General features: G+C 35.0%; 3 protein-coding genes across 6 annotated transcripts; all 3 read right to left on the bottom strand.

Annotated features, from left to right (window-relative positions):
* Positions 1 to 2,342: 2,342 nt before the first annotated feature.
* Positions 2,343 to 10,783, bottom strand: LOC109081367 (zinc finger protein 740-like). Of its 4 annotated transcripts, none has more exons than XM_042750055.1 (7): positions 10,650 to 10,783; positions 8,743 to 8,893; positions 7,401 to 7,586; positions 4,852 to 4,968; positions 4,584 to 4,713; positions 4,371 to 4,489; positions 2,343 to 3,081 (listed from the first exon to the last, which is right to left on the bottom strand). In XM_042750055.1, exons 2-7 carry the CDS (start codon positions 8,785 to 8,787, stop codon positions 2,911 to 2,913), a joined length of 768 nt encoding a protein of 255 aa, XP_042605989.1. In that variant the 5' UTR covers positions 8,788 to 8,893; positions 10,650 to 10,783; the 3' UTR covers positions 2,343 to 2,910. The 4 variants fall into 4 exon arrangements, with proteins under 4 accessions (XP_042605989.1, XP_042605988.1, XP_042605990.1 ...); XM_042750054.1 differs by having other exon boundaries at positions 4,584 to 4,714; positions 4,835 to 4,968; positions 10,625 to 10,757; XM_042750053.1 differs by having other exon boundaries at positions 2,344 to 3,081; positions 4,584 to 4,714; positions 4,835 to 4,968.
* A 42-nt stretch (positions 10,784 to 10,825) lies between these two features.
* Positions 10,826 to 17,966, bottom strand: LOC109081366 (cysteine sulfinic acid decarboxylase). Its single transcript, XM_042750052.1, has 15 exons — positions 17,827 to 17,966; positions 17,486 to 17,648; positions 16,105 to 16,235; positions 15,877 to 16,003; positions 15,640 to 15,730; positions 14,545 to 14,767; positions 14,377 to 14,456; positions 14,240 to 14,294; positions 13,380 to 13,496; positions 13,189 to 13,253; positions 13,028 to 13,109; positions 12,655 to 12,854; positions 12,236 to 12,287; positions 12,050 to 12,139; positions 10,826 to 11,946 (listed from the first exon to the last, which is right to left on the bottom strand). Exons 2-15 carry the CDS (start codon positions 17,499 to 17,501, stop codon positions 11,773 to 11,775), a joined length of 1,503 nt encoding a protein of 500 aa, XP_042605986.1. The 5' UTR covers positions 17,502 to 17,648; positions 17,827 to 17,966; the 3' UTR covers positions 10,826 to 11,772.
* A 2,219-nt stretch (positions 17,967 to 20,185) lies between these two features.
* On the bottom strand, positions 20,186 to 23,062 carry LOC109081368. Its single transcript, XM_042750545.1, has 4 exons — positions 22,965 to 23,062; positions 21,702 to 22,095; positions 20,548 to 20,592; positions 20,186 to 20,460 (listed from the first exon to the last, which is right to left on the bottom strand). Exons 2-4 carry the CDS (start codon positions 22,024 to 22,026, stop codon positions 20,186 to 20,188), a joined length of 645 nt encoding a protein of 214 aa, XP_042606479.1. The 5' UTR covers positions 22,027 to 22,095; positions 22,965 to 23,062.
* Between the last annotated feature and the right edge of the window lie 734 nt (positions 23,063 to 23,796).

Raw genomic sequence — 23,796 nt, 5'->3', positions numbered from 1 at the left:
TAGTATTTTATAGACTTAGTGTCTGGAGTCAAAATAGAGGTAAGAAATAAGTACAACTAAATTGTAATATATATATATATATATATATAATATATATGTGTGTGTGTATATATATATATATATGTGTGTATGTGTGTGTGTGTGTGTGTGTGTGTGTGTGTGTGTGTGTGTGTGTGTATTTACATGTCAAAGAACACATCGCCCTCTACTGGATCATATGGAAACAGCTGCGTCATTTATACAACATGTAGAGCATATATGAACATCTAGGCTCATATATGTTAGGCATGCAGGCAGTGAATGATGACAGATAAAATAAAACCCCAAAACAACTATGCTAAATCATTTTTAAGGACTTTTAAAGGCTTAATCTGTTTATATGCTTCGGCACACTTGTTGAAAATTGGTGGATTCCGCCACCTACTGGTAAGAATGAACATTAACGTTCAACATTTTTAGATCAGTAAAATTTTTTTGTTGAAAAAAAAATTATAACTTATATTTAGTAAGGATGCAATAAATTAACCTGAAATCCATAAATGTCACAAATCAAATGATTTCTATTTCAAATAAATGCTGTTCTTTGAAAGATGTTGAAAGATGCTGTTCTTAAAATGGTAAAAATAAATTCCACAATTAGGCAGCACAACTGCTTTTCCATCACAGGAATAAATTACCTTTATATTGAATTGGAAATTCTAATTATATTTCACATTACTTTTTTTCATCAAATGCAGAATTTCATAAAAAAAAAAATCCAAATCTTAGCAAACTTACACTTTTGAATGGTAGTGTATTTCTTACAAACAACAGTTTATATTTAATGCATATGGCAAATGCTTATATCCAAAGTGACTCGCAGTGTATTCAAGATACACATTTTATCAGCTTATTAGCTGGGAATCAAACCCACAACTTTTTTTTTTAAAAAGTCAGAAAATAGCCTTAGTGCTGATGAAGATCACCATGCTATACCAGTTCATAAACAATAAAAGTACAAATAAATACAAATAAGCTTGTGCAGAGTAAAACAGAAGCCACTTTTTTTAAAGAACTTTTATTGTCAACTTGAGGTCCTAGGACTCACTATATGGTATCTAACAGGATAGAATAAAGCTGACCTGTAGTTCATGTTTGAGAGCGATAAAAAATACCAAACAAATGGATCAAAGCGTTTTTTTCCCCAAATGTTTTTCATTATTTTAAACAATCACAATACAAGTCCTTTTTCTGTATATGCGTAACGAAAGGAACATGCAAGTGTACACGTAAAAAAAAATACAGTGAATCTGCTCCGTCAAGACAGTGGCAGCAGTCTAATCCTACTACGGTTTCTATTAAAATTATTTAAAATGCTGAAAAAATATATAAACTCAAACTTGTCACGTGTCAGAATCTGTGTTCAAGGACTGAGGTCTACGCGATAAGAAATGTAACAAGACCTCTGTGAAAAATCAGTTTTATTTAAACATCTGTCTCTCTATGAACTGTACAACCTGTTACAAGGTTTTCTTTGTTATTCTTGGCTCGGCTTTGTCATTTCAGTCACTTCAGAAGAGAAACTGAGATGCTCGCAGACTTATCACGTGAAGAAATTTGTCATTCATATGCAAATACTCGACGAAAAGTCAGTGTTCAAGTAGACCGAAAAGCCAACTTCAAAAGATTGACACCATAATGTAGGCCACAAAAAAAGCCTGTGGATGTAGGACGGATGATGTTCCAGATGTTTCTGCTATAACTGTAAAGGCCTGTGTAAAGCTGTCAATAGCCATGAGCTGTTATCACAGTAAATAAAGGAATAGTTAACCCCAAAATGGAACTTTGATAATAATTTGTTCACATTCAGGCCATCCAAGATGTGTTTCTTTCTTCATCAAATAAGATTTGAGGAGATTTAGCATTACATCACCTGCTCACCAGTCCTCTGCAGTGAATGGGTGCCGTCAGAATGAGAGTCCAAACAGCTGATAAAAACATATCCACAAGACTTCAGTTCATGAAACACATTGTGAAGTATAAAGGAAAGAAATTAAGGCATTTTTAACTTTAAACTGTTGCTTTTGACCGAAATACAAGCTCATAATACATAACGTTTCCTCCAGACAAAAAGCCCATATCCTGTTGTCCTCTCATATCAAAATCCACCGACATATTTGTGTTTTAGACTGTTTTGGCTTGTAAACGGTGTTTAATCTGTGCATTTTTCTCTCCTGATTCAGACAAGATGACTTTTTCACTGGAGAAAGCAATATTATGGACGGGGGAGTATTTTAGCATTTTAATTGATGGACTTGAGTCATATGGATTACTTGTGGATTATTGTGATGTTTTTATCAGCTGTTGGACTCTCATTCTGACGGCACCCATTCATTGCACAGCATCCATTGGTGAGCATATGATGTAATGCTACATTTCTCCAAATCTGTTCTGATGAAGAAACAGACTCTTCGATGGCCTGACCAACTTAAAAAGAAGCTAAATCAGCATGGGGAACTTTTCCAGCCTCGTGCGAAACTCCCAATTGTGTGAATTTCTATTGAAATGACTGGATTTTGCTTGCAACATTTCGCAGTGCAACAGTAAATGTGAGTGCACTGTAACACTGGGAATCCCAACAATCTACAGTCCTGCATAAGGAAGCGTTTCTAAACTACCAGAAGTCATTATTGCCTGGACTGAATGCACAACTAACCCACCTGCTGATCACAGTACCGTCTAAAATACAAAATATGCTATTTCCCAGAGTCTAAGCAGTATAAAAGAGTCCACTGGGGTTGAGCCGAGTGAATCAGAGCTGGACGTGTTGGAGTCTTTAAACAGTTTTTACAGGCTCAGACCCCCGGTCAGGTCATGCTGGCGAGTCCATTATGTTTGCTGGGAAGTGGTTTGTACGCGATCGGAAGGCTGTCACGCCGCCAGCCTGCTGTTGTTTGTCTGCAGTGGGCTCCAGGACGCCGAGTGCTGGGAGGGGTCCTGAGAATACGACCGTCCCTCACAGCACGGCTGGTTCTCCTCTTTAGGGATGCCCACGGCACACAAACGTCGATGCCGTAGTAACCGGTCAGTTCTGGAAAAGTTCTGTGTGATAGAAGACTGAGTTAGCCTCAGAAGACATGCAGTTTAAATGGATTGGTTCTTTTGGACATGCTTTAAATGAAGTTATTCACTGATTCCCAGTGTCGAAAGAGTTTCCCAAAAGCCCCTGCATGCCATTTAAAGTGTTCTTTTGTAGGATCTATGGTTTTATTGTCTGGTTACACACTTTTGTGATCACTATGTTTTGAGTATATGAATTACATTGTGTATTTAATGTAAAAATGCACCATTTTTAATGTTAATGTTCAAGGCTGCATTTATTTGATCAGAAATACAGTAAAACAGTAGTACTGTGAACTACAATTTGCAATCACTGTTTTCTATTTGAATATATTTTAAAATGTAATTTATTCCTGTGATGGTTTCCAGCAGCCATTACTTCAGTCTTCAATGTTACATGATCTTTCAGAAATCATTCTGATATGCTGTTTTGGTGCTCAAAAAACATTTCTTAATATTATCAGTGTATAGAAAAACAGCTTAATATTTTTGTGGAAACTGATCATTTTTTTCAGGATTCTTTGATGAATAGAAAGAACATCATTTGAAACTTTTTTTTTGTAATATTAAAAATGTTTTACTGTCAGTTCTGATCAAATTAATGCATACTTGTTGAATAAAAGTATTATTATTATTATTATTATTTTAATCTGTAGTGAATAGGTCCAGTTTGATATTGCAGACCAAAACAGACTCGGATCATGATTTTTGCCAGCTAAATTGTCCTACCAGCTTGAAATGAATATTGTATCACGTTTTCTGGCATAATTCAGGCATAAGCACCCATAAAAGTATACGCATTAAGATTTTGTTAATAATCTGATATCACAATGATAAAGCCATATCAACATGAAATGTCAACATGAAAGCAAAACTTACCATATTTACTTTCTTAATACTCATTTCTAGTCTTATTGTGCACAGTTTATTAGTAATCAGTGTTACAGTCAGTTATTCAAAATAAAAAACTATCTTCAAACTGTCCATCATCTAAATGTAATATGCTGTTTTTTAGCTAGCATCACCAAGCTGTCTTATTTTTCAACTCCTCCCCTTCAACTACTTCACTTCATTCTAGCAAAATAACCATTTTTCCTTTTTTTTTTCCCTTACATATCCTGTTTCCCTTTTTGTGAATTTGTCATATCACAAACATGTAAAGTCCCCATTATGTTGTCAGACACTAAAAAGTACTGTCACACTATCATAAAGACATAAATTTCTGCACGTAATGGGCAAACAGCAAGGTCCCCGTGTTTGTCATGTCTCACCTGTTGGCAGCGGTCACACTGATAAGGCTTCTCACCGCTGTGAACACGCTTATGTCTTTCCAGGTGGTAGCGCTGAATAAACCTCATGTCACACATATCACACGCGAATGGCTTTTCCCCTAAAACACACATACAGATGTACACATATTTACTTCATGCATCTCTTTGTACAAATCGTAAGATGACGTGTGAGCAGAAAGGATTATGGCGTACCCGTATGGGTGAGAATGTGTCGTTTGAGGTGGTAACTACTGCGGAAAGCACTGTAGCAGTGCTCACATATAAAGTTCTTCTGCACTTGAGAGCTGAGTGAGTTATCGTCATTAACGTCAGGAATCTCCACCCACGTCACATACAGAAAAAAAAACAGCGTTCAGTCAGGATACGAATACGAGCGGAAGTGTGTAAATGTGATAAACAGGCAAAATCACAGAGCAATACTGCAGACAGACTGAACGCATGCCTGGGGTTTTTCTCTCATTTTGGTGGGAAGTCCAGACTTCCTGTTCTTCTTCTTTGGCTGCACGTTCTGGCTGGCTTGCATGTCTTTTTCATCCAAGAGCCTGGAAGAGTGAAACTCTCCGTCCTTGCGGATGAGCTGTAAAAAGTATATAAGTCACCAAATTGAATGCAAATGATTTTATAACACAAGTTAATAAATTCAGAAGTATTTCAAACAAAATATATATAAAATACAGATCATCAGACTAATTTTAATACTACACAAAGATAACCCGAGTAAATACATAATACAGTTCTGAAATAATGATTTCATTTATTAAGGAGAAAAAGCTGTCCAAACCTGCCTGGCCCTACGTGAAAAAGTAATTGCCCCCTAAATCTAATAACTGGTTTTTCAACCCTTTGCAGCAACAGCTGCAATCAAGTGTTTGTGATAACTGGCAATGAGTCTTTCACATCGCTGTGGAGAAATTTTGACCCACTCTTCTCTGTAGAATTGTTTTAATTCAGCCACATTGGAGGGTTTTCGAGCATGAATGAACAGTTTAAGGTCATGCTGCAGCATATCAATTGGATTTAAGTCCGGACTTTGATTTGGTCACTCCAAAACCTTAATTTATTTATTCTTGAGCCATTCAGAGGTGGACTTGCTGCTGTGTTTGTGATCATTGTCCTGCTGCATAACCAAAGTGTGCTTGAGCTTGAGGTCACAAACTGATGGCCGGACATTCTCCTTCAGGATTTTCTGATTCATGGTTCATGCATCCAAATTATGGCAAAGCAGCCCCAGACCATCACACTACCACCACCATGTTTGACCGTTGGTATGATGTATTTTTTATGAAATGCTGTGTTGGTTTTACACCAGATGTAACGGGACACACACCTTCAAAAAGTTTAACTTTTGTTGCATCAGTCCACAGAATATTTGCCCAAAAGTCTTGGGGATAATCAAGATATTTTTTGGCAAGTGTGAGATGAGCCTTCTTTTTGGTCAGCAGTGGATTTTGCCTTGGAACTCTCTCTCTTTCTTATTGTTGAATCATGAACACTGAGTTTAATTGAGGCGAGTGAGGTAGTTCTTCAGATGTTCTTCTGGGTTCTTCTATGACCTCCTGGATGAGTCGTTGTTGTGCTCTTGGAGTAATTTTGGCCGGCCGGCCGGCCACTCCTGGTTCACCACTTTTCCAAGTTTTCTCCATTTGTGGAAAATTGCTTCTGACCGTGGTTCGCTGGAGTCCCAAAGCCTTAGAAATGGCTTTATAACCCTTTCCAGACTGATACTTGTCAACTATTTTGTTTCTCATCTGTTCGTGAATTTCTTTAGAACGCAGCATGATGTGTTGCTCTTTAAGCATGCTTCATTTTATCAGACAGGTTCTATTTCTTGATTCAACAGGTCTGGCAGTAATCAGGCCTGGGTTTGGCTAGTGAAATTTAACTCCGCTTTCTAAAATAATGTGGTTAATCACAGTTCTTTCAACATTTAACAGGAGGGGGCAATTCATTTTTCACGTAGGTCCAGGTAGGTTTGGACAGCTTTTTTCCCTTAATAAATGAAATTATCATTTTAAAAACTGCATTTTATATTTACTTGCATTATCTTTGTGTAATATTAAAATTAGTTTGATGATCTAAATTTTTTATATATACACGGTACTGTATATATATATATATATATATATATATATATATACAAATATCCAGCCACTAGACTTTTAAATATACACTACTGTTCAAAAGTTTGGGGCCAGCAAGATTTTTTAAAAATGTTTCTGAAAGAAAATCACTGAATACTGTAAAAAACTATTCTTAAATACTATAAATTTAAAATAACAAATACTGAATTTTCAGCAGGTAGGTTTGGACAGCTTTTTTCCCTTAATAAATGAAATCATTCTTGTATGCTGATTTGCAGCTCAAGAAACACTTTTTTTAATACCAATGTAGAAAATAATTGTGTTGTTTAATATATTTGTGGAAACAGTGTTTTTTAGAATTCTCTGATGAATAGAATGTTCTTAGAAAGAACAAAGAAATCTTTTGTAACATTATAAATGTCTTTGCTGTCACCTTTGATCAATTAAATGCATCCTTGTTGAATTAAAGTGTTACATTTATATGAACAGTTCATTTGCAAAAACAGAAATCAAAAATCATGTTTTTTTATCCTGCATTCCAATTAATATCAATCAAACTACAGTTGGGTTGTTTTTGTTTAAATAATAATAACAAAAAAAAATACAGCTAACTAACACAATAAAAAACAATTTATGAAAATTAATTAATAATAACTTAATTAAATAGGGGTTATTGGTTTTTTAGAATAAAGTTTTTGTATATTTATGCATTTGGTAGTTTTCATCCAAACAAAGCAATTTCAAATTGCATTCAAAACACATATTTTAGCATTTCATGCATTCCCTGGGAATTATATCCATGACCTTAGTATTAGCTACAGGGTTTTATGGAAGACTTTCAAAATTTAAATGAATAGTTCACCTCAAAAAGTCATTCCAGACCAATATGACTTTCTTTCCCAACACAATTCATGTATTTTTCCCTTACCAGTGGTGGGCAGCTGACTCCTGAGGGAAGCACCATGTGGCCGTGTTGGCTGTGGGTTTCCTGGTTGTGATTGTTTTCTCTCTGTCCCTGGCCCAGATGAGAACCCATCTTCTTATGGTTGGGCATGGAGCCGGCCTGCATGAGTGCCATGCTGGACAGCACCGCTTCACAGCCAAGCAACCCAGCCTGTGTAGAAATACAACCACAAACATACACATCTGTTCAAAAACTAACAACAACAATGCTTCCCAAAGTCACTAATCTGATGGGTTGGAAATTTAGCTTGAAGTCTGACAAATGTGACCCAGTTACCACTTTCACGATCTGTCAAATTAATTCAGAGGCCATAGTTATTTAGTTATGTCAAGAACATGCCAAGGGCATTTTACTATGAAATAATAATAAAAAATATATATAAATTAAAATAAATAAAATAATTAAAATATCATTTTATCAAAATAATTTATATGTTTTTATTTTTTAATTATTTATAATATTAATGGTTTTATTATTTGATTTTTCATATTAATAATAATTTAATTACTCAGTTATACAAATAATAATAATAACATTAACACTGACTATTATATGAACCTGTGTAATCATGTCATATATTGTACGTTTATTAACATTGTTGTCTTAATGATCCTAAAATACATAATTCACATAAATATTTTATTAACATTGTCATAATGATCCTAAAATATACATTTTATATTAGTAGTAGTAATTATAAATTATGCAAAATTATTATTATTAAAAGTATTAATAATTTTTCCATAAATTATGTATTTTAGGATCATTGAGACAAAAATGCTTACATTTTCTCAATGACACAAAAATACACATTCTATGCAAAAATAATTATAATATTATATTTTTTAAGTTAAGATTTTTGCATTAAGAATTCCCCACAACTCACACTACCGTATTATACACAAATGTCTTTCTCATTATTGCAGTACAGTAATTTGTCAGTGTTATGCAGTAAAATAAAATCTATAATCATGTAAAGATATAATTTTAAATACTACAACAATGTGAAATGTGCTTAATTGTAATTAACATGTTTTTAAAAATACTAAATGGCCCTAAAAAGGCTTAACTTAATGCAAAATATAATTTTGGGAGAAATATGTCCCAGATACGTTCTTTTGTGAGATCCACCCCATTACTTGTAAACAAATCCATGTATGTTTTGTGTCAAGTCACGCTGTGGAAGTGAATTACAAAGAGTTAATACACAGAAACGCCAAGCAAAATGAAAATGAAGGCCTTCTTTTTCAAACAAATGTGGACAAATGCAGAAAATGCAAATGAAGAAGAGAAAAAACACACTGACCCATTTCATGTGATCTCGCACTGAGCTGTTGGAAAGGTGTGACATCGCAGTGGTGAGAGTGTGTGTGTGTGTGTTGGGTTACAGAGAGCTTCGCTCGGGGCAGGGAGACTGTTTAGAGACCACACAAGCCCCAACCATCAGGGGCCCAAGCCTAGAAACAGAAGGGGGGATATAAAGCCAGGGTAATATCCATCTCTGTCTATGATGTTGCCACACATCTAGCCCAACCGTGGACAAATCATGGCTTTTATTCACTAGAATCAGACATTTTCCATGTCTGCATTGCCAAGCCTTTGTTTATGTAGGCTTATAGGGCTGTGTTTTTAAGCCATAAGAGTTTGGCTTCAGATTTAGCATCAAGAGTCCCTAAATGACATCTGGAAACAAACCAGGTCAAAACTAAAAGTGAGTGGAGTGGATTCTCATCGGTTCTGTCAAACTCAAATGGTAGGAATACATCCGAGCGTTTATGCCCTGTTGATTTTGGATTTGGTTGATCAGATTCTGGGACTCACTGGAATAAAAAACAGATTTACTTCAACCACCCTCTTTCCTTCCATCGCTTATCCCTGAGCATTAGTCCCACTAACTCACCCTCGAAGATCCAGATAAACACAACTATAAATCATGAACGACCAAAACTAGGCACGGATGCAAACTGGACAATGACAGCAATTGCATTAGACAAAATTAACATAGTATGATTGCAATGACATATAGATCAAGGTGAGTGGGTGAATATTGTGATTTCCATTTATTCGGCTCATGAGGGGATTTGGCAACCGGCAGGGTCCTGGAGGTTAAATTAATTCCAGGAGATAGACAATGAAATTGCATCAGTCTTATCGCATGGCGAACAGATTGCAATCTACAGCAAATCAAGCCAAAGAAAACAAACTTTACAAGAACAACTCAATTGCGTCTACGTAATACACTCTATTATAACTCATTTAGCCTGAAATTATAGGTAATAAATCAAACTTCTTTGCGGTTTGGTTTGATTATTAGAAACCATGATATATGAATGCAAATTAAAGCAACCCGCTCAGACCCAGTGACTGTTACAATGGACATCACTTTAATTTATTTTTAATGCCATGGCACAAGACATAATTACACAGATACATATTACTTTGTCGAAGAAATTTGAAAAGTTGTGAGCCTGAACCACAAATGTGTTTACAAACACAAAGACAAATTAAGCTTTGCTTGCTCCCAAGAGTGACAATCATAATAAATAGGCTAATCATTTAAATTGAATTACTATTTACTTTAACATGCATGTAAATATTTCACTTAAAAGAAAAAATAAAAACCCTTGATTTAAAAACAATTTGAAAGCACAAAAATGTAGCATTATTTAAGACTAACTTCATTAAAGTTCATTTTATAAAATATCTGTATTTATAGTTATTTATGAACATCCATAAACACAGATATCTGGACACAGTTACTGTTCATAACCAACGTGCATTGCAATGAAATAACTATGAATAATAATCATATATATGACAGAATCATATGCTATAATATATATTCATATATGGCTAAATTATATATAATAATATAATACATAAAATCAATGTATGGCTGAATTGGGAGTAGAAATAATACTTTGCCTTATTATTTGTGTCTGCAGAACAGAATTCAGGTCTGAACGGGTTAAAAGTAAAAAAATGCGCGAATTCAGATATTTACAATCTCAGTTTCTAAATGTGGAAATCATTTTTGTTCAGTCTGAACTGTAAACACATTGCTAATGTAAACTCCTCCATTCATCCTGCAGCACAACAGGGCGCGACTCTATTTAACTTCATATTTCAGTGCAGTTAAAACAGTGAGTCTTTTTTAAATGCTGTTGCAGGTTTAATAAAAGCAGTACCGCAGGCTTCGCGCGTTTGTTTTACCTTACTCCTCTTCGTTTACAGTAGCCCAATATTTTCTTGTCGGACAATCTTTTCAGTTTACAAACACAGGAAACGTTACCGGAAGTGCTCTCTGGGGAGCGTCTGTCACGTGATCACCACACGGGCAACAAATTACAGGCTAGGCCTACTTCCGGTGTAAATAAAGTCCACGAGTGTTCTGAGGGGAATATATTTTATTAATATGTAAAATGTTGTGGTTCTTGCGAAAAGTAACTTTTATTTGACATTTGGAAACGAGGAAATATAATTATATCCTTTCTAATATAAAAGTTTTTGTGACAAATAGTGATGTTTTCAAAACAAAGTAAATCAAAAGACAACAAATAATTCTTTCAGCTTCAAGGGACATGTTGAGCCTATGTATATTGACCTATTATTAGGGTAAGTCTCCTTTATAAAGGAGATTAAAGCAAACTTGTGCAGACAATGTGTGTAATACAATCAAGTCACTACATCATCAACTAACTTATAAAATATCCTTATTAAATTAAGGACACCAAAAAAAAAAAATTTATTTACTCAAAAATGTTTTGCATACTTAAATGTAAAGCTATTTTTCAACAGCACACATAAAATCACCTTATTAACAGATATCACTGAAGCAAGTGTGCTTAAAAAATCACTCTGTTTTGGTGACAGCCCTTGGCTCTGAGAAAAGAGAGAGAGAACGGGGAACAGCCCATGCATTTAGCCAATCAGAAACGCTTTCCTCCTGTGAATCATTTTGCACAATGCACATTCAGTTTTGCTGACATCACGTTTACAGACACAGGGCGTCTCAGTAGTGGCCTCTGTAGTGCACATCTTGGATGTCGCCCTTATTTAATACACATGATTTATATAATCAGGCTCATTAGTAAAGGCTCTAACAGGCTACCTAAAACTGGGTTTTCCAAATGAATTCAATACTTAGGTGGGCCAGAATCTATGAGATTCATTCACTTTATGACCTCTGTAGATGCATACTTCTTTTGCTCGCTTACTCATTGAAGTCAGTATTATGTACTGCTTATAAGTCAACATTTTAGCAACCTTATCGCAAATTTAAAAATGACGAGATGAGGGGGTACTGTGATTGGTAGACCATAGATATTCAAACTAACTACAGGTCCTTCCCTAGGTCCTCTATCTCATCAAGGAAGAAATCCATGTCCTTGGTGGTCAGCTGAGGAGAAACAACAACCATACGGAAGAAGTTGACGTGTCCATCCATGGGCTGGTATCCCACCATCATGGTTCCACGCTTTATCATTCTCTCTTTGATGACCGGCGCCACCTGATGGCGTATATTGGACATGACATTAGGAGCTATCATTCTGTGCTCAATAATGAAATTCTCTGCCATATTATTTATCATTCTACATTTAAACGGAGCCGACCTTTGATAAGCTTTCCTGGTAATCTGCACTGTTCTCCTTCCTTCTCAGACTGGGTGGAATGAACCAGAAGCAAACGTTCACAAAAGGCCCCTATTGGAAAGCACACACCACATATAAATATATAAACATGAGTCATATTTACATAAAGATAAGTACTTCAGGTTTGTCTACAGTGCAACACTGTACCTTACAGACCAACTTGAAATTGTCCCTTTTCTCCATTTCTTCAACTAAATACCTAATGCAGACATAAATAATAGATTATTAAAATAAATATAGGCTATACAAGTATAAATAAATAAAATATACAGTAACGGTATATTAAGGTTTAAAATATTAAGCACCAAACTGTGCTCAACACTGACAATAATAATAACTGTATCAAGATGATTTCTGAAGGATCATGTGACATTGAAGACTGGAATAATGCTGCTGAAAATGCATCTTTGCATTACATAAATAAATTACATTTTAAAATATGTTTAAACAGAAAACAGTTATTTAAAATCTAATGCATTTAATTATACAAGTCAATAGTGTTTCACGAAATGCAATGTATATTAGTATATTAATCAACAACAACATCTAACAGATGCATCAGATACCTTGCGAGGGCAAAGGCCTTCTCCACTCGCTCTGAAAGACCATGTGTTCCTATTGCCTTCCACATCAACCACAGCTTCAAACAATCCACCTTGCGGCCACACTGGATGGATTTGTCTCCCGTGTCTAGACTTGTATCGTAGAACTTGTCTTGCTGGAATAAGTAGGTTGCCTTGGCACTGTGACAGTGCATTAACAGATTCTACAGATTGAGATGGGGAAAATAAAATTAGGAACAGCGAGTTGCACTTGTGGGCGTGTCAATATAATACGTTCACTTGACTAATAAGCAAAAACATTGCATGAATTGACTTGCACGGGGTTAGAAGTAAAAGAAAAGATAGATGGATTGCTACATTCCACAAGCGTTCATACCGTGGTATCTCTGAACAAAACCACAGAGCACTGCAATCCCGCTAGAAGCATTTTGTGAGGGTTCCAAGTCACAGAGTTTGCTCTGAGTGTTAAAAAAATAAAACATTAAATGATATAGTCAAAAATGGGCTACTTCTCTAACCAAATCACAGTGTTCAAACCTTTCTATTCCTGCAACCAGATGTTTATGTTTTTTGGAAAACAGCACGCTTCCTCCCCAAGCGGCCTGTAAAAAAGAGAGATCCAGATTGTAACAGTTAGAAACGGGTGAAATTCTGCATACAACTGGGGGCCACATGCATATAGACGTGTTGCACAATGGTGTTACATAAGGTAAACATGCTGCACTTACGTCAACGTGCATCCACATGCCGTTTCTTTCACTTATGTCAGCTATGCGGTTCAGAGGATCAAAGGCGCCCTGCACTGTGGTACCCGCTGTGGCATTAACGAAAAACGGGACAGCATCCTAAAGGAGATACAATAGACAATGGCCAAACACCATTAACTTTTGACCCTTGGATATTTCATGCAAAAAAAGTGATTTGTCACTCTTATGGTTTTCCAAACCTGTATGACCTTTTATTTCCATAGAACACAAAAGGAGATGTTTTGTCTAATGTTCACGCTGCTCTTTTCCATGCATGAAAGCAGACAATCAGATGTCTTTAGAACACTTTTTGGCTATTATCTGCTTTTGCTTTGTCCAAAAAACAGCTTGAACATTCTGCAAAATACTTCCTTTTTATGTTCCATGAAGGGAAGAAATTCAAATGCATTTGGAATGAGATAATAAATCAACATTTTTAAGTGAAGTTCTCACTTACACAAACTGCTTTATATTTACTATGTAGTTCATGATAAAATTATATACACTACCATTCAAAAATGAATCAGGGGTCAGCAAGGATCCCTTGAATTGATCAAAAATGAAAGTAAATATTTATAATGTTTTACAATTTTACTTTCTATTAATCCTGAAAAAACTGTTTCAGCATGAATGATTTTTAAAGCATCATGTGACACTGAAATTTTAGCTTTGCATCACATGAAGAAACTTTTTAGTATATTAAAAGAGAAATATATATATATATTAAATTATAATAATATTTCACAATATTACTGTTTTTTTTATTAAATAAAAGCAGTACTGGTGAGCATAAAAGACTATTTTCCAAAGAATCATCTTACTGATATAATTTAAATATTTACTTGTGATTTTGCCTGCACGATTTTCGCCTCTAGGTCCTCTGGTCTCATGCTGCCACTGTAGGGGAACAAAAAACATTTGAAACAATTTAAAGTGAAACACTGGTTTTCCAAAATGTGTTAGAGATAAGTTCCTGCACCTCTCATCCACTTGTACAATGAAAACGTTGTCCGTTCCGATACCAAGGAAAGCAGCTGCTTTTTTCATTGAGTAATGACCCTAAAAAAAATTATGGTACAGTTTTAATAATATTGCATATTATGCTCTTTTAAATCTAAGATTAGAACAAGTAGCTCTTGTCTTTTGCCTGTTGTGATGTAAATATAGCCATTCGTGGGGTGGCCCACAAGCCTTGTGTCTTCACTTGAGGGAAGGCCCAGTACCGTGCGACGTTCATGGCATACATGTTGGACATTGAACCCCCAGGACAAAATATCCCGTCTCCTTCTGACCAGCCAACCAGAGAGCGAAGCTTACAGAGCACTTCCTCCTCCATCAGGACAAACACCGGAGCCACTTCATAGGTGTATCTGTAAAAACTTCACACTGAGTATGCTGCAGATTGATCAGTCATGATATGTGCATGTATTTATAGTATTTATTGAAGGAATAGATTTGGGGAACATATTGGAGAAATTTAGCTGCATCACTTGCTCACCAGTAGATCCTCTGCAGTAAATGGGTGCCATCAGAAAGAAACTCCAAACAGCTGAAAAGTAATCCACATGATTCCAGTCCATCAATTAACTTCCTGTGAAGCGAAAAGCTGCATGTTTGTTATTGATGTAATGATGGATTTGTTTCTTGCAAACATGCCGCTTTTCACTACACAGGACATTTATTGATGGACTGGATTACTGTTGGATTAATGTGATGTTTTTATCAAGTGTTTGGAGTCTCAATCTGACGGCACCCATTCACTGCAGAGCATCCATTGGTGAGCAAGTGATGTAATGCTACATGTCTCTGATAAATAAATCTATTCTGATGAAGAAACAAACTGATGAACATGTCATTTTTCAAAAACATTTGTAGTTTTAGTTAATGATAACAACACTCTTTGCATTATCTAAAAATTTCTCAATCTCTAATTAACACAGTTTTTAGATAGCCTATATGAAACCAGTGGCTCCATGCTGTTATCAAAAGGTGTCATCTGATAGCTTTAGGTGCTCTGATAAGTTACTTATTACTATGACAACAGAGTTTACTGGAACACTTCAGCAACAACGTAACAGCTTACAATTTACTCAAAGTTTAACACTTTTGAACCCCTCAGTTAATAAAACCCCATACAGACCCTTTTCCAGCACTCATCTGAGAACCTTAAGAAGGCACATTTACTGTAACACATTAACATGAACAACTGAAAATGTCTATGTGGAAGCTCATTCACACATACTGGCTGGTGTTGAGGGTTTCAGTGAGGAGCCGTCCTGTCAGTGCATGGTAGTCCACGCCAGCAAACAGCTGATTGAAGAACCGAGGATGACCTGTGAATGAGAAAAGGCTCTGGACCAGGATGTAACCAAATATTTAGGAGGAGATTTAGGAGGAACAAAATATAATAATTTCAGAATATAGGACAACTGCTAATATTAAAAATTTCTGGGATTCGATCCCAGCACATGCAACATACAGGTTTTAACACTGTATCTGGCCACATCTCGAACCCTCTGCAGTAACTGCTTGTGAGATTCTCCATGCTCTCTGAGATCAAGGTCCAGAAGAGCTCTCAGCTGATCGGGATCTTTCCACTCACACACCTGTGAATGCAAAGACATGCAGTTCATCTCCTGAGATGCAAGATAAGATAGGAAGATGCAGAAGTTGTTAAATGGGATGATAAATTCTTAAAAGACTTAACCTTCTCCTCCGAGTCAGTTCCTTTGTGAAGTATCTCCTCCATAATCACATTGAAAGCCTCAGTAAGGAACAGCTTGCCATCTGACTCATACATGTCTGATTCTTCCAGGTGGACATGGCCATTCATATATTCTGTGAGATACATATAAAAGTACTTATATTACTAAATAAGCAAAAGCAATATGATAAAAAAAAACCAATGTTCAATAAATAATAAATTTTAATTGAGGCTATTAACCACAGAAACAACTCTTCAGAAACTGCTCCACATGATATAGGGTTAAAACACTGTGCAAAAAATGCAACATGCAAATATGCAGCTATGCAACACAACTATTTTTTTATTTTTTATTTTTTTTGCTTCATTTTGTTCCCTATTGTTTTGCATTTTGTTTTTATTATATTATATTTTTATTATATTTTTTAGTTTAGAGCAAAAAAAAAAGTTTCAATATTTTTACTACTTTTTTTTAAATTCTATAAAACATGACGAAATATACAGAAATACTACGAAAAACCTCAAATTGCTTTTGTTTAATTATATGAATTGTGTGTGTGTGTGTGTGTGTGTGTATCAGCCTCGTATCATAATAGCAACGTCATATCATCTTCACATGGTTTATGGAACATTGCAGCTGGTTTGTTACTGATCTGGTGTATATATATATATATATATATATAATTGATATAATTTTAAAAAGCAATAGACCATAAACGCATTCGTTCTACTTCGCCTGATGTCCCACTTTTGATGAACTCTAACTGGCTTTGGTTGCCAAGCAGCGCCGCAACTCCATGCATAATACGGACAATGTGCACATCCAATCAGAAAGCATAGTCAGTTTTATAATAAGCACTATAAATTCCATTGCAACAATCGCGATATTTTATGAGGAAAACGTCATCAACGCCCCATTTCTTTTCTTTCTTTCTTTTTTTCTCTATATGGAAATATGACACCAAAGAGCAAAATGGCTGTCAGAAAGAAATTAAAACCAGAAAGATTTAACTGTAATATGTAACTTTTTACTTTTGTTACGCATCACGCTAATATTTTTTGCAACCGTTTTCTGTTTACTAAGTTTTTTACTTTATTTAGCATCCAAACTGCGGTAGATGAAAGAGCTGAGAGGGGCGTCATGTTTCAATTCCTGCGACTTATGCAATAGTTTTTATACAATACATCATTCATCGATCGCTCGAAAAATTGCCATTCCCAACCCTGTATAGCAGCAGTTTTTTCCTGCTACTATAAGATGAAACTTTTGCACGCACACAGTTACAGTATTACATGATCAGACTGACATGCACGATTCAGTAAAACTATGAAATGAGTGCATTTAAGGGAACTATATGCGTGCAATCAAAAACAAACTTCTCACCTTTAGATGAGCTCATTGTGACGTTTTATGTCCTTTCTGTTCTCAGCACATGTAACTCTACTGTATCTGATGTGTTAAGGATGCCTCGAGACCCTCAGTGGTTCATTGCAAGATCCAGCCTTCATATACGTGGATGCACACGCCCGATTCGTCAAGTGACATCCTATAATTGGATTAGAGTGATATGGGTGTGTCGACAAAAAATCAATCTTTAACTTTAAAAAAAGAGCTTTCTGAAGACCCAGTTGATATGGCTCTCGGCTGCATGCAGCTGTCAAGTACATATTTGATTAACATAATTTCCAGCATTTTATTTTCTTAAAATGCTGAGAATATCTTACCATTGGATGGCTTTATTTGCTGGGTCCTGCATCTTAGTTGATAAGAGGGCAGATATATTTACTGTGCTAAAACTGACTCACACACAAGCAACCAGTAAGAATGATCGATACAACAACTTCACGTTATATAATGACACACACACACGCGCACGTTCATTTAAGTAATGCATGCTGCAAAACAGAGGTACAACGTTCAACATCTTCCAAACTCCGCAGCGTTGTTCTAAGTTCACATTAGACTGTTAGAGTTTGCTGATGAAAGAAAGATATATCCTTCCACGTATGTTTGTCAGATTGCACAATGATGCCAGATCATCCCACACACACTCACTCAAGAGTGGAATGGAATGTCACAGGGTTCAAATAAAGCCTGGACCAATGCAGGTCAGTTATCTTATAGAAAAAGTATCTCCTATGGAAAAAGTTAACTTAGGTTTCCTATGGAAAAAGTTAACTGAATATTTGCATGTTATGTGTTTAAAGTTAACTGAATATTTGAATGTTATATATATATAAAATTATATATATATATATATATATTTATATATATATATATATATATAATATATATATATTTTTCCCCAAAGAATCTGAAATTACATTTTTGAAGCAGTTTCTTTATGATTTTTCTTCCTGCATTTTACAATTTCATTAGTGTTTGTACATAAGAAACCCTTCCCACATGTTTCAGCTCTTCGATAACCAAAATCTATAAAATAAAACTACTAAACTGAATCAATATGAAACTGAAAATGGACATAGACAACAAATGCAATTTAAAAATTAAATAAATAAAATAGAGATTCTGACGAACAGGTGAGTTGTAGATTTTCCATTCTTCACCATTCCTAACCCTTAAAAAGAAAAAACTCTCCGGGAGCCAGTTATTTATAGCTTAAACCTATAAAACAATAAACACAAATCTGACAAATATATTAATTATACAATAAAACAAGCTATAAAACAATAAAAAATAACTTCAAACTTTTATCATAATGACAGTAATGATTCATTTAGTTCTCTTTATTTATACTTATTTGACTTTTTTTACAAATAGCCCATCACCAGAAACATGATCAATTTACAAAACAGAAATAAGACATAAAAGTACTTAAAGTAACAAATCAGCGCAACAAGGTACCAAAAAAGTACAATAACAGGAAAAAAAAATAACATGAAATCCAATTCATGTAAGCATGATAACAAATTTGAAATGATTGTTTCCTCATCAGGTTGCAATCTATCAAATAAAACAAGTATTATAATCCCACAGCAAAAGATTCCATGAAGTCTGGCAAGACTAGATGCTGTTTAATGACAGGCCTGTGCAATGGAATTGTACAAAGCTCCGCCTCCCATCCTATCACCTGCTTGGCATGCAAAACAAGGGTGAACAAGGGTGAACAAGGGTGAAACACCAGGGTGAAAAAGCATCAGGGTGAAACAACGTGATACTTGCCGAGAGAGCGAAGGTCGCCGTTATGTTGCCAGATAGCGGTCTCTATTGGAACATAAAACTTTTTAAACTTCCATCATAAACATCTAAGTCTTCCTTATCCGTTCATGGAATCAGTTCAAGTTTTAAGACTTTGATAAAAGCTTTCACATTCATTTACTTAAAAAGGAAAAGCATTATTCTGTAAAATGCATTAAGATGGAATGCTACAAAACAAATTTGTACCATCAGAAAGCAAACACAAGCTGAAGTGCAATCTAAAAAGTAGGAATGGAACTTGATCTCACATGAAAAAAAAAAACTTAAGAGAAAAACAATTAAGTAATAATGCCATAAAAAAAAAACATTGAAATAAAACAATGACATGGACAGTTAATTCAGTCTTGATCCTTTTTTGAAAAAAGAAAAAAAAAAGCATTACATTTGCATTACAAATGTAAATGCATTACATTGTTTTTTAAAATCTTAGCATAACTGACAATATTGCATTGTTTTTTAAAATCTTAGCATAACTGACAATGGTATTTGCAAAAAATTAAAGTTTGCACATCAAGTTTAAGAAAAATATTCGAAATGCCCACATTTTAGCTTGGTGCGTTTGAAAGTTGCCCTATTATTTCAAGCATGCATCTGACTTAATCATAGCATTTACTAAAAGAAAAAAAAAAATACAAATATGAAAATTTTTTAACAGATCTGACTTAATCTCTAGTGACATGTCTGCAAGCATGTATATAGTGCTGCAGCCCCTCTAGTGGTATACTTTTGGACGCATGTCTGTCAAGTGCTACATGTACTGCTTCGAAAAGTTATTTGTTTTTGTGTTATTTTTTATTAGGTATGGGTGTGTGTTTCGTTATTCATTGTTTGTTTTTTTTTATAAAAGTACTTTTTTTAATATTGTCACCATTTTTTTAAAAACATGTGAAATCTTGAGGGAACCCATGCTGAATTGGTTTTTAGGGTATGGAGACGAGCTGCCGTGGCTTGTTCCCTCTCACGCATGCTCCATTTTCGCAGCATGGTGAAAACCCGCATTCTGTGTTGGCTGTTGTCCTCCTCTATCTGCTGAAGAGTGGTGGTGTTCATACCCAGTGCCATAATGCCCACCTCCCTCCAGCTGTTCCCAATGCATCCGGCCACCATCATCATCTCCTTCTCGCTCACCATCCTGGAGTCTGAGAAAAAGCAAAGTTACGTAATGAAGCAGTGCTGTCATGAAGCTGCTACTGAAGATGCAAAGCAGAGGTGTGTATGTGACTCACGCAGTGGCTCGTTTTCTATTTCCTGTCGTCGTTTTGCTGTCGTCTCTGATAAACCAACAATGGGGTGAAATTAATTAAATATACATATACAAAGTGTACTATTAGGATCTTTTTTTTGTTGTTGTTGCATTGTGACATAATTTTCAAGATCTACATTACTTAAGTCTTTTTACAAAAAAAAAAGTACACTAGAAAAAATACTATTTTTACTGTACCTTCTGATCACATTGCAAAAAAAATTAATAAAATAAAAATGATCAGTATTTTTGTTTTTGTTACCCAGTGCAAAATTCTAAAGATCCTTAAAGCAAGATACATTTACTCTAAAAGCAAAATGAAATAAGACTTGTTTTATGAGAAAATGAAGTGAGTTTATGATTAAAATGAGAACAAATATAACTGGCTCAGAAAAATCTACTTAATTCAGTAGAAAAAACAAGTTTTCATTCCCCTATTGAAAGATATATATTCTTCTTTTAAACATAAACTCACTTCATTTTGTTTCATTTGACTTCACTGATGTGTTGATATTTGTACTTGTTTGGAAAACAAGACAAAACACAGAGACTTTATGAATTTAAGATTTTCTGCTCTGACCTTAATTTGTAGAAGTGCAAATTAAAGACCAGCAGAAACTCTATAATTTATATAGTGCTTTATACATAACATAATGTTTCAAAGAAGCTTCACATTAATAAAACAGGAAAATAACAGTGTTTATATTGTGTTTATATCAATTATGAAACAAACTGATTTTAAAATGAATTTAAATTAAATTAAAGCAGCTCTACAGATTTTCAGGACATTGTTATATCCCCCCATTTTAATTAATGTAATGCAAGATACAGTTTAATTCTCATTACTGTAACAATAAAATTTGTTATCTTTCTCTTCCAGTATTTATACATTATGGTAGCATTTATCGCATGTAATTATTTATAAGTTAAATGATTTGACTTTTCAAAATGTATTGCAACTATATTTTTAACCGTAAGACAGTAAAAAATTACTATTACTGTAATGAAAACAGCATTAAAAATAAAAAAAAAGTTACAATAATGAGAATAATATGCATAAAAGTCACAATGCCAAAACTCAAGGGGTGTTAATGGTAGATAATGAATGATTCACAACGGCTGAGTGTAAGATCATACCTGTGTTTTTTGGTGTCTTGCGTTTGTTGATTTGCAGTTTTTGAAGGAAATGCAGTTTAGGAAATGTCTCTTGCATGTCTTGCGTTTTCAGCAACTTCAGGAAGTTCAGAGCATGCTTGTTGTCTTTGTGAATCACATAATCCAAGATGTCCCGTACCTGTTTTGAACGCATGTTCGTGTCTTTGATGTTGTTGTACTCATTGTTGGAGAGTATGCCGCTGGCATGGCAGTGCTGAAGCAGAATATCTGGATCTCCTGTCAGAGCCTCCAGTAGCTCTGTCTTGTGTCTCCGAATGAGCTTGATGCCATCTACAGGCCCATCCATCGCCTCTTGTGCTTGGTCAGTGATGTGAAAACCTTGTTTTGACACTGGTTTTCAAACTGAAGGTTAAGGCTGTAATAAAATCAGAAATTAAATTGTTTTAAACAAACAAAATATAGATAAAGTCGCTTGACTTGACTTAAACAAAACAGCATATAGCGTGTAATAAAACACTTAGTATTCTGGCTAGAAGCAACACTATAAAGATCAGATCAACAGAGGAAACTGTAGCTGAAGCATCATAGGTGCAACCGAGATGAAGGAAGTATCTTCTTCATGATCCCTCCCACCGACAAGTTGTTTTTAAAAACTGCACATGCTCTTTGTTATCACTTTCAAATTATGAAATATATATATAGCCGGTAGATTGTAACCCTACATGCGTGTGCTGACAATACACAAATTAATTCGTGTTTATTTTATTGTTGGTGCATACTTGTATATGCCGCATCTTTCTTTGCACTATCTGCAAGGGACTTTCCAGTTTAGTGACCCACAACTAGAGATGCGTCATCTTTGTTTACTTACAATAAACCCTATGGCGCACATTTGAACACGTTGGTTTGGTTTGCTCAGGAATAATAAAATATTAAGCCACAATTACTAGTATATATCGATTACAAACACTGCAAACACTCGCATCAGTAGAGAAGAGCGCGGGAAACTGAAGAGAACAAAGAGATAGTCATTTCATCAAATGATGCACAACATGCAACACGGGCTTTCAGTTCCGATCCACTTCCGTTTTTAAATAAACAGCGTTACTGTAACAAATTTGCGCGCGCTCACGTTCTTCTTTTAACAATAAAGCCTTTTACGCTAGCGCAGAAACTGAAAGTTTAAAATGTAGAGGTTTTTTCCGCCTGCACAGAGATAAGGGAAGTACCCTACAGACATGAATGAAATCACATTTCATTAAGCACGAAGTAAATTTTGTTTACCTCAGTTTGACGGAGGAACGTTTGATTGTTCGTTCACACTTCATCCGCATGTAATGTGATATTGATACAAAAACAACTACTGCTGCCGCCCCCTTCTGGACAGGGAGTGTTTTTAATCTGCATACAACTAATGCTATTTTTAGTACCTGTACACTTTCACTATCGACAACTGATTTTCAAATGCCCCCATCTTTTTTTTTACACTAATTCATTCTGTTCTGTTCTTGATTTGTGATTCATAAGTTACTCTAAAATGAGTTGTGAATGGGAGTGTGATGATGAAACCATAATTCTGCCTTAGGGACGTGATGAACTGCTGAGACAGAAATAATGAAGCGGTGATAACTGATGATAACCGTCTTCTTGTCTGGCTCTGACAGCCTGTGATTCTGATTGTGATTCTGTGAGAAAGTTTCCTTACTGATAAAGTTTGATAGGAAACCTCAATTAAACAATTTTTATTTTTTAAGTGTCCATTACCTATTCATTGCCATTTCTTTGAAATTACTGAACCTACACATATATAGGCACAAATGGCACTTAGAGGCTTTTGCATCTGAACTCTTTATTTGTTCTGTTTCATTATTATTCAATTTGTTCATGTATTTCTGTTTTATCGATATCTATAAAAATGTGAATAAATGTGCTCAGCAAAATAAGAAAATGGTAGTTAGGAAAAATGCATTAAATAATATTAACATTTTTTTTCAATAAATGACATATGATATATGTTCATATATACCCATTCTCATATTTCTGTTGGTTCTCAACATGACAAAACTGAGTAAAAAGTGGAACATTATCACTTTTCCATTCATGAAACACCAACAAT

This window comes from Cyprinus carpio, chromosome B23 (assembly GCF_018340385.1).
Source record: "Cyprinus carpio isolate SPL01 chromosome B23, ASM1834038v1, whole genome shotgun sequence".
In the NCBI taxonomy this organism is placed as follows: Eukaryota; Metazoa; Chordata; class Actinopteri; order Cypriniformes; family Cyprinidae; genus Cyprinus; species Cyprinus carpio.
This window is presented reverse-complemented; position numbering and strand designations above follow the sequence as displayed.

Excerpts from the sequence above, each read along its gene's own strand:
- LOC109081367 (XM_042750053.1), bottom strand. The coding sequence starts at position 8,787 with ATGTCACACCTTTCCAACAGCTCAGTGCGAGATCACATGAAATGG. Across the intron at positions 4,715-4,834 it reads AAAATGAGAGAAAAACCCCA|GGTGGAGATTCCTGACGTTA; the intron begins GGCATGCGTTCA and ends GTATGTGACGTG. Across the intron at positions 3,082-4,370 it reads AGTGTGACCGCTGCCAACAG|AACTTTTCCAGAACTGACCG; the intron begins GTGAGACATGAC and ends TCTATCACACAG.
- LOC109081366 (XM_042750052.1), bottom strand. Across the intron at positions 14,768-15,639 it reads GAAACCCTCAACACCAGCCA|ATACACCTATGAAGTGGCTC; the intron begins GTATGTGTGAAT and ends AAGTTTTTACAG. Across the intron at positions 11,947-12,049 it reads ACCAGGAAAGCTTATCAAAG|GTGGCGCCGGTCATCAAAGA; the intron begins GTCGGCTCCGTT and ends ATACGCCATCAG.
- LOC109081368 (XM_042750545.1), bottom strand. The coding sequence starts at position 22,026 with ATGGATGGGCCTGTAGATGGCATCAAGCTCATTCGGAGACACAAGACA. Across the intron at positions 20,593-21,701 it reads CAAGACACCAAAAAACACAG|AGACGACAGCAAAACGACGA; the intron begins GTATGATCTTAC and ends TTGGTTTATCAG. Across the intron at positions 20,461-20,547 it reads AATAGAAAACGAGCCACTGC|ACTCCAGGATGGTGAGCGAG; the intron begins GTGAGTCACATA and ends GCTTTTTCTCAG.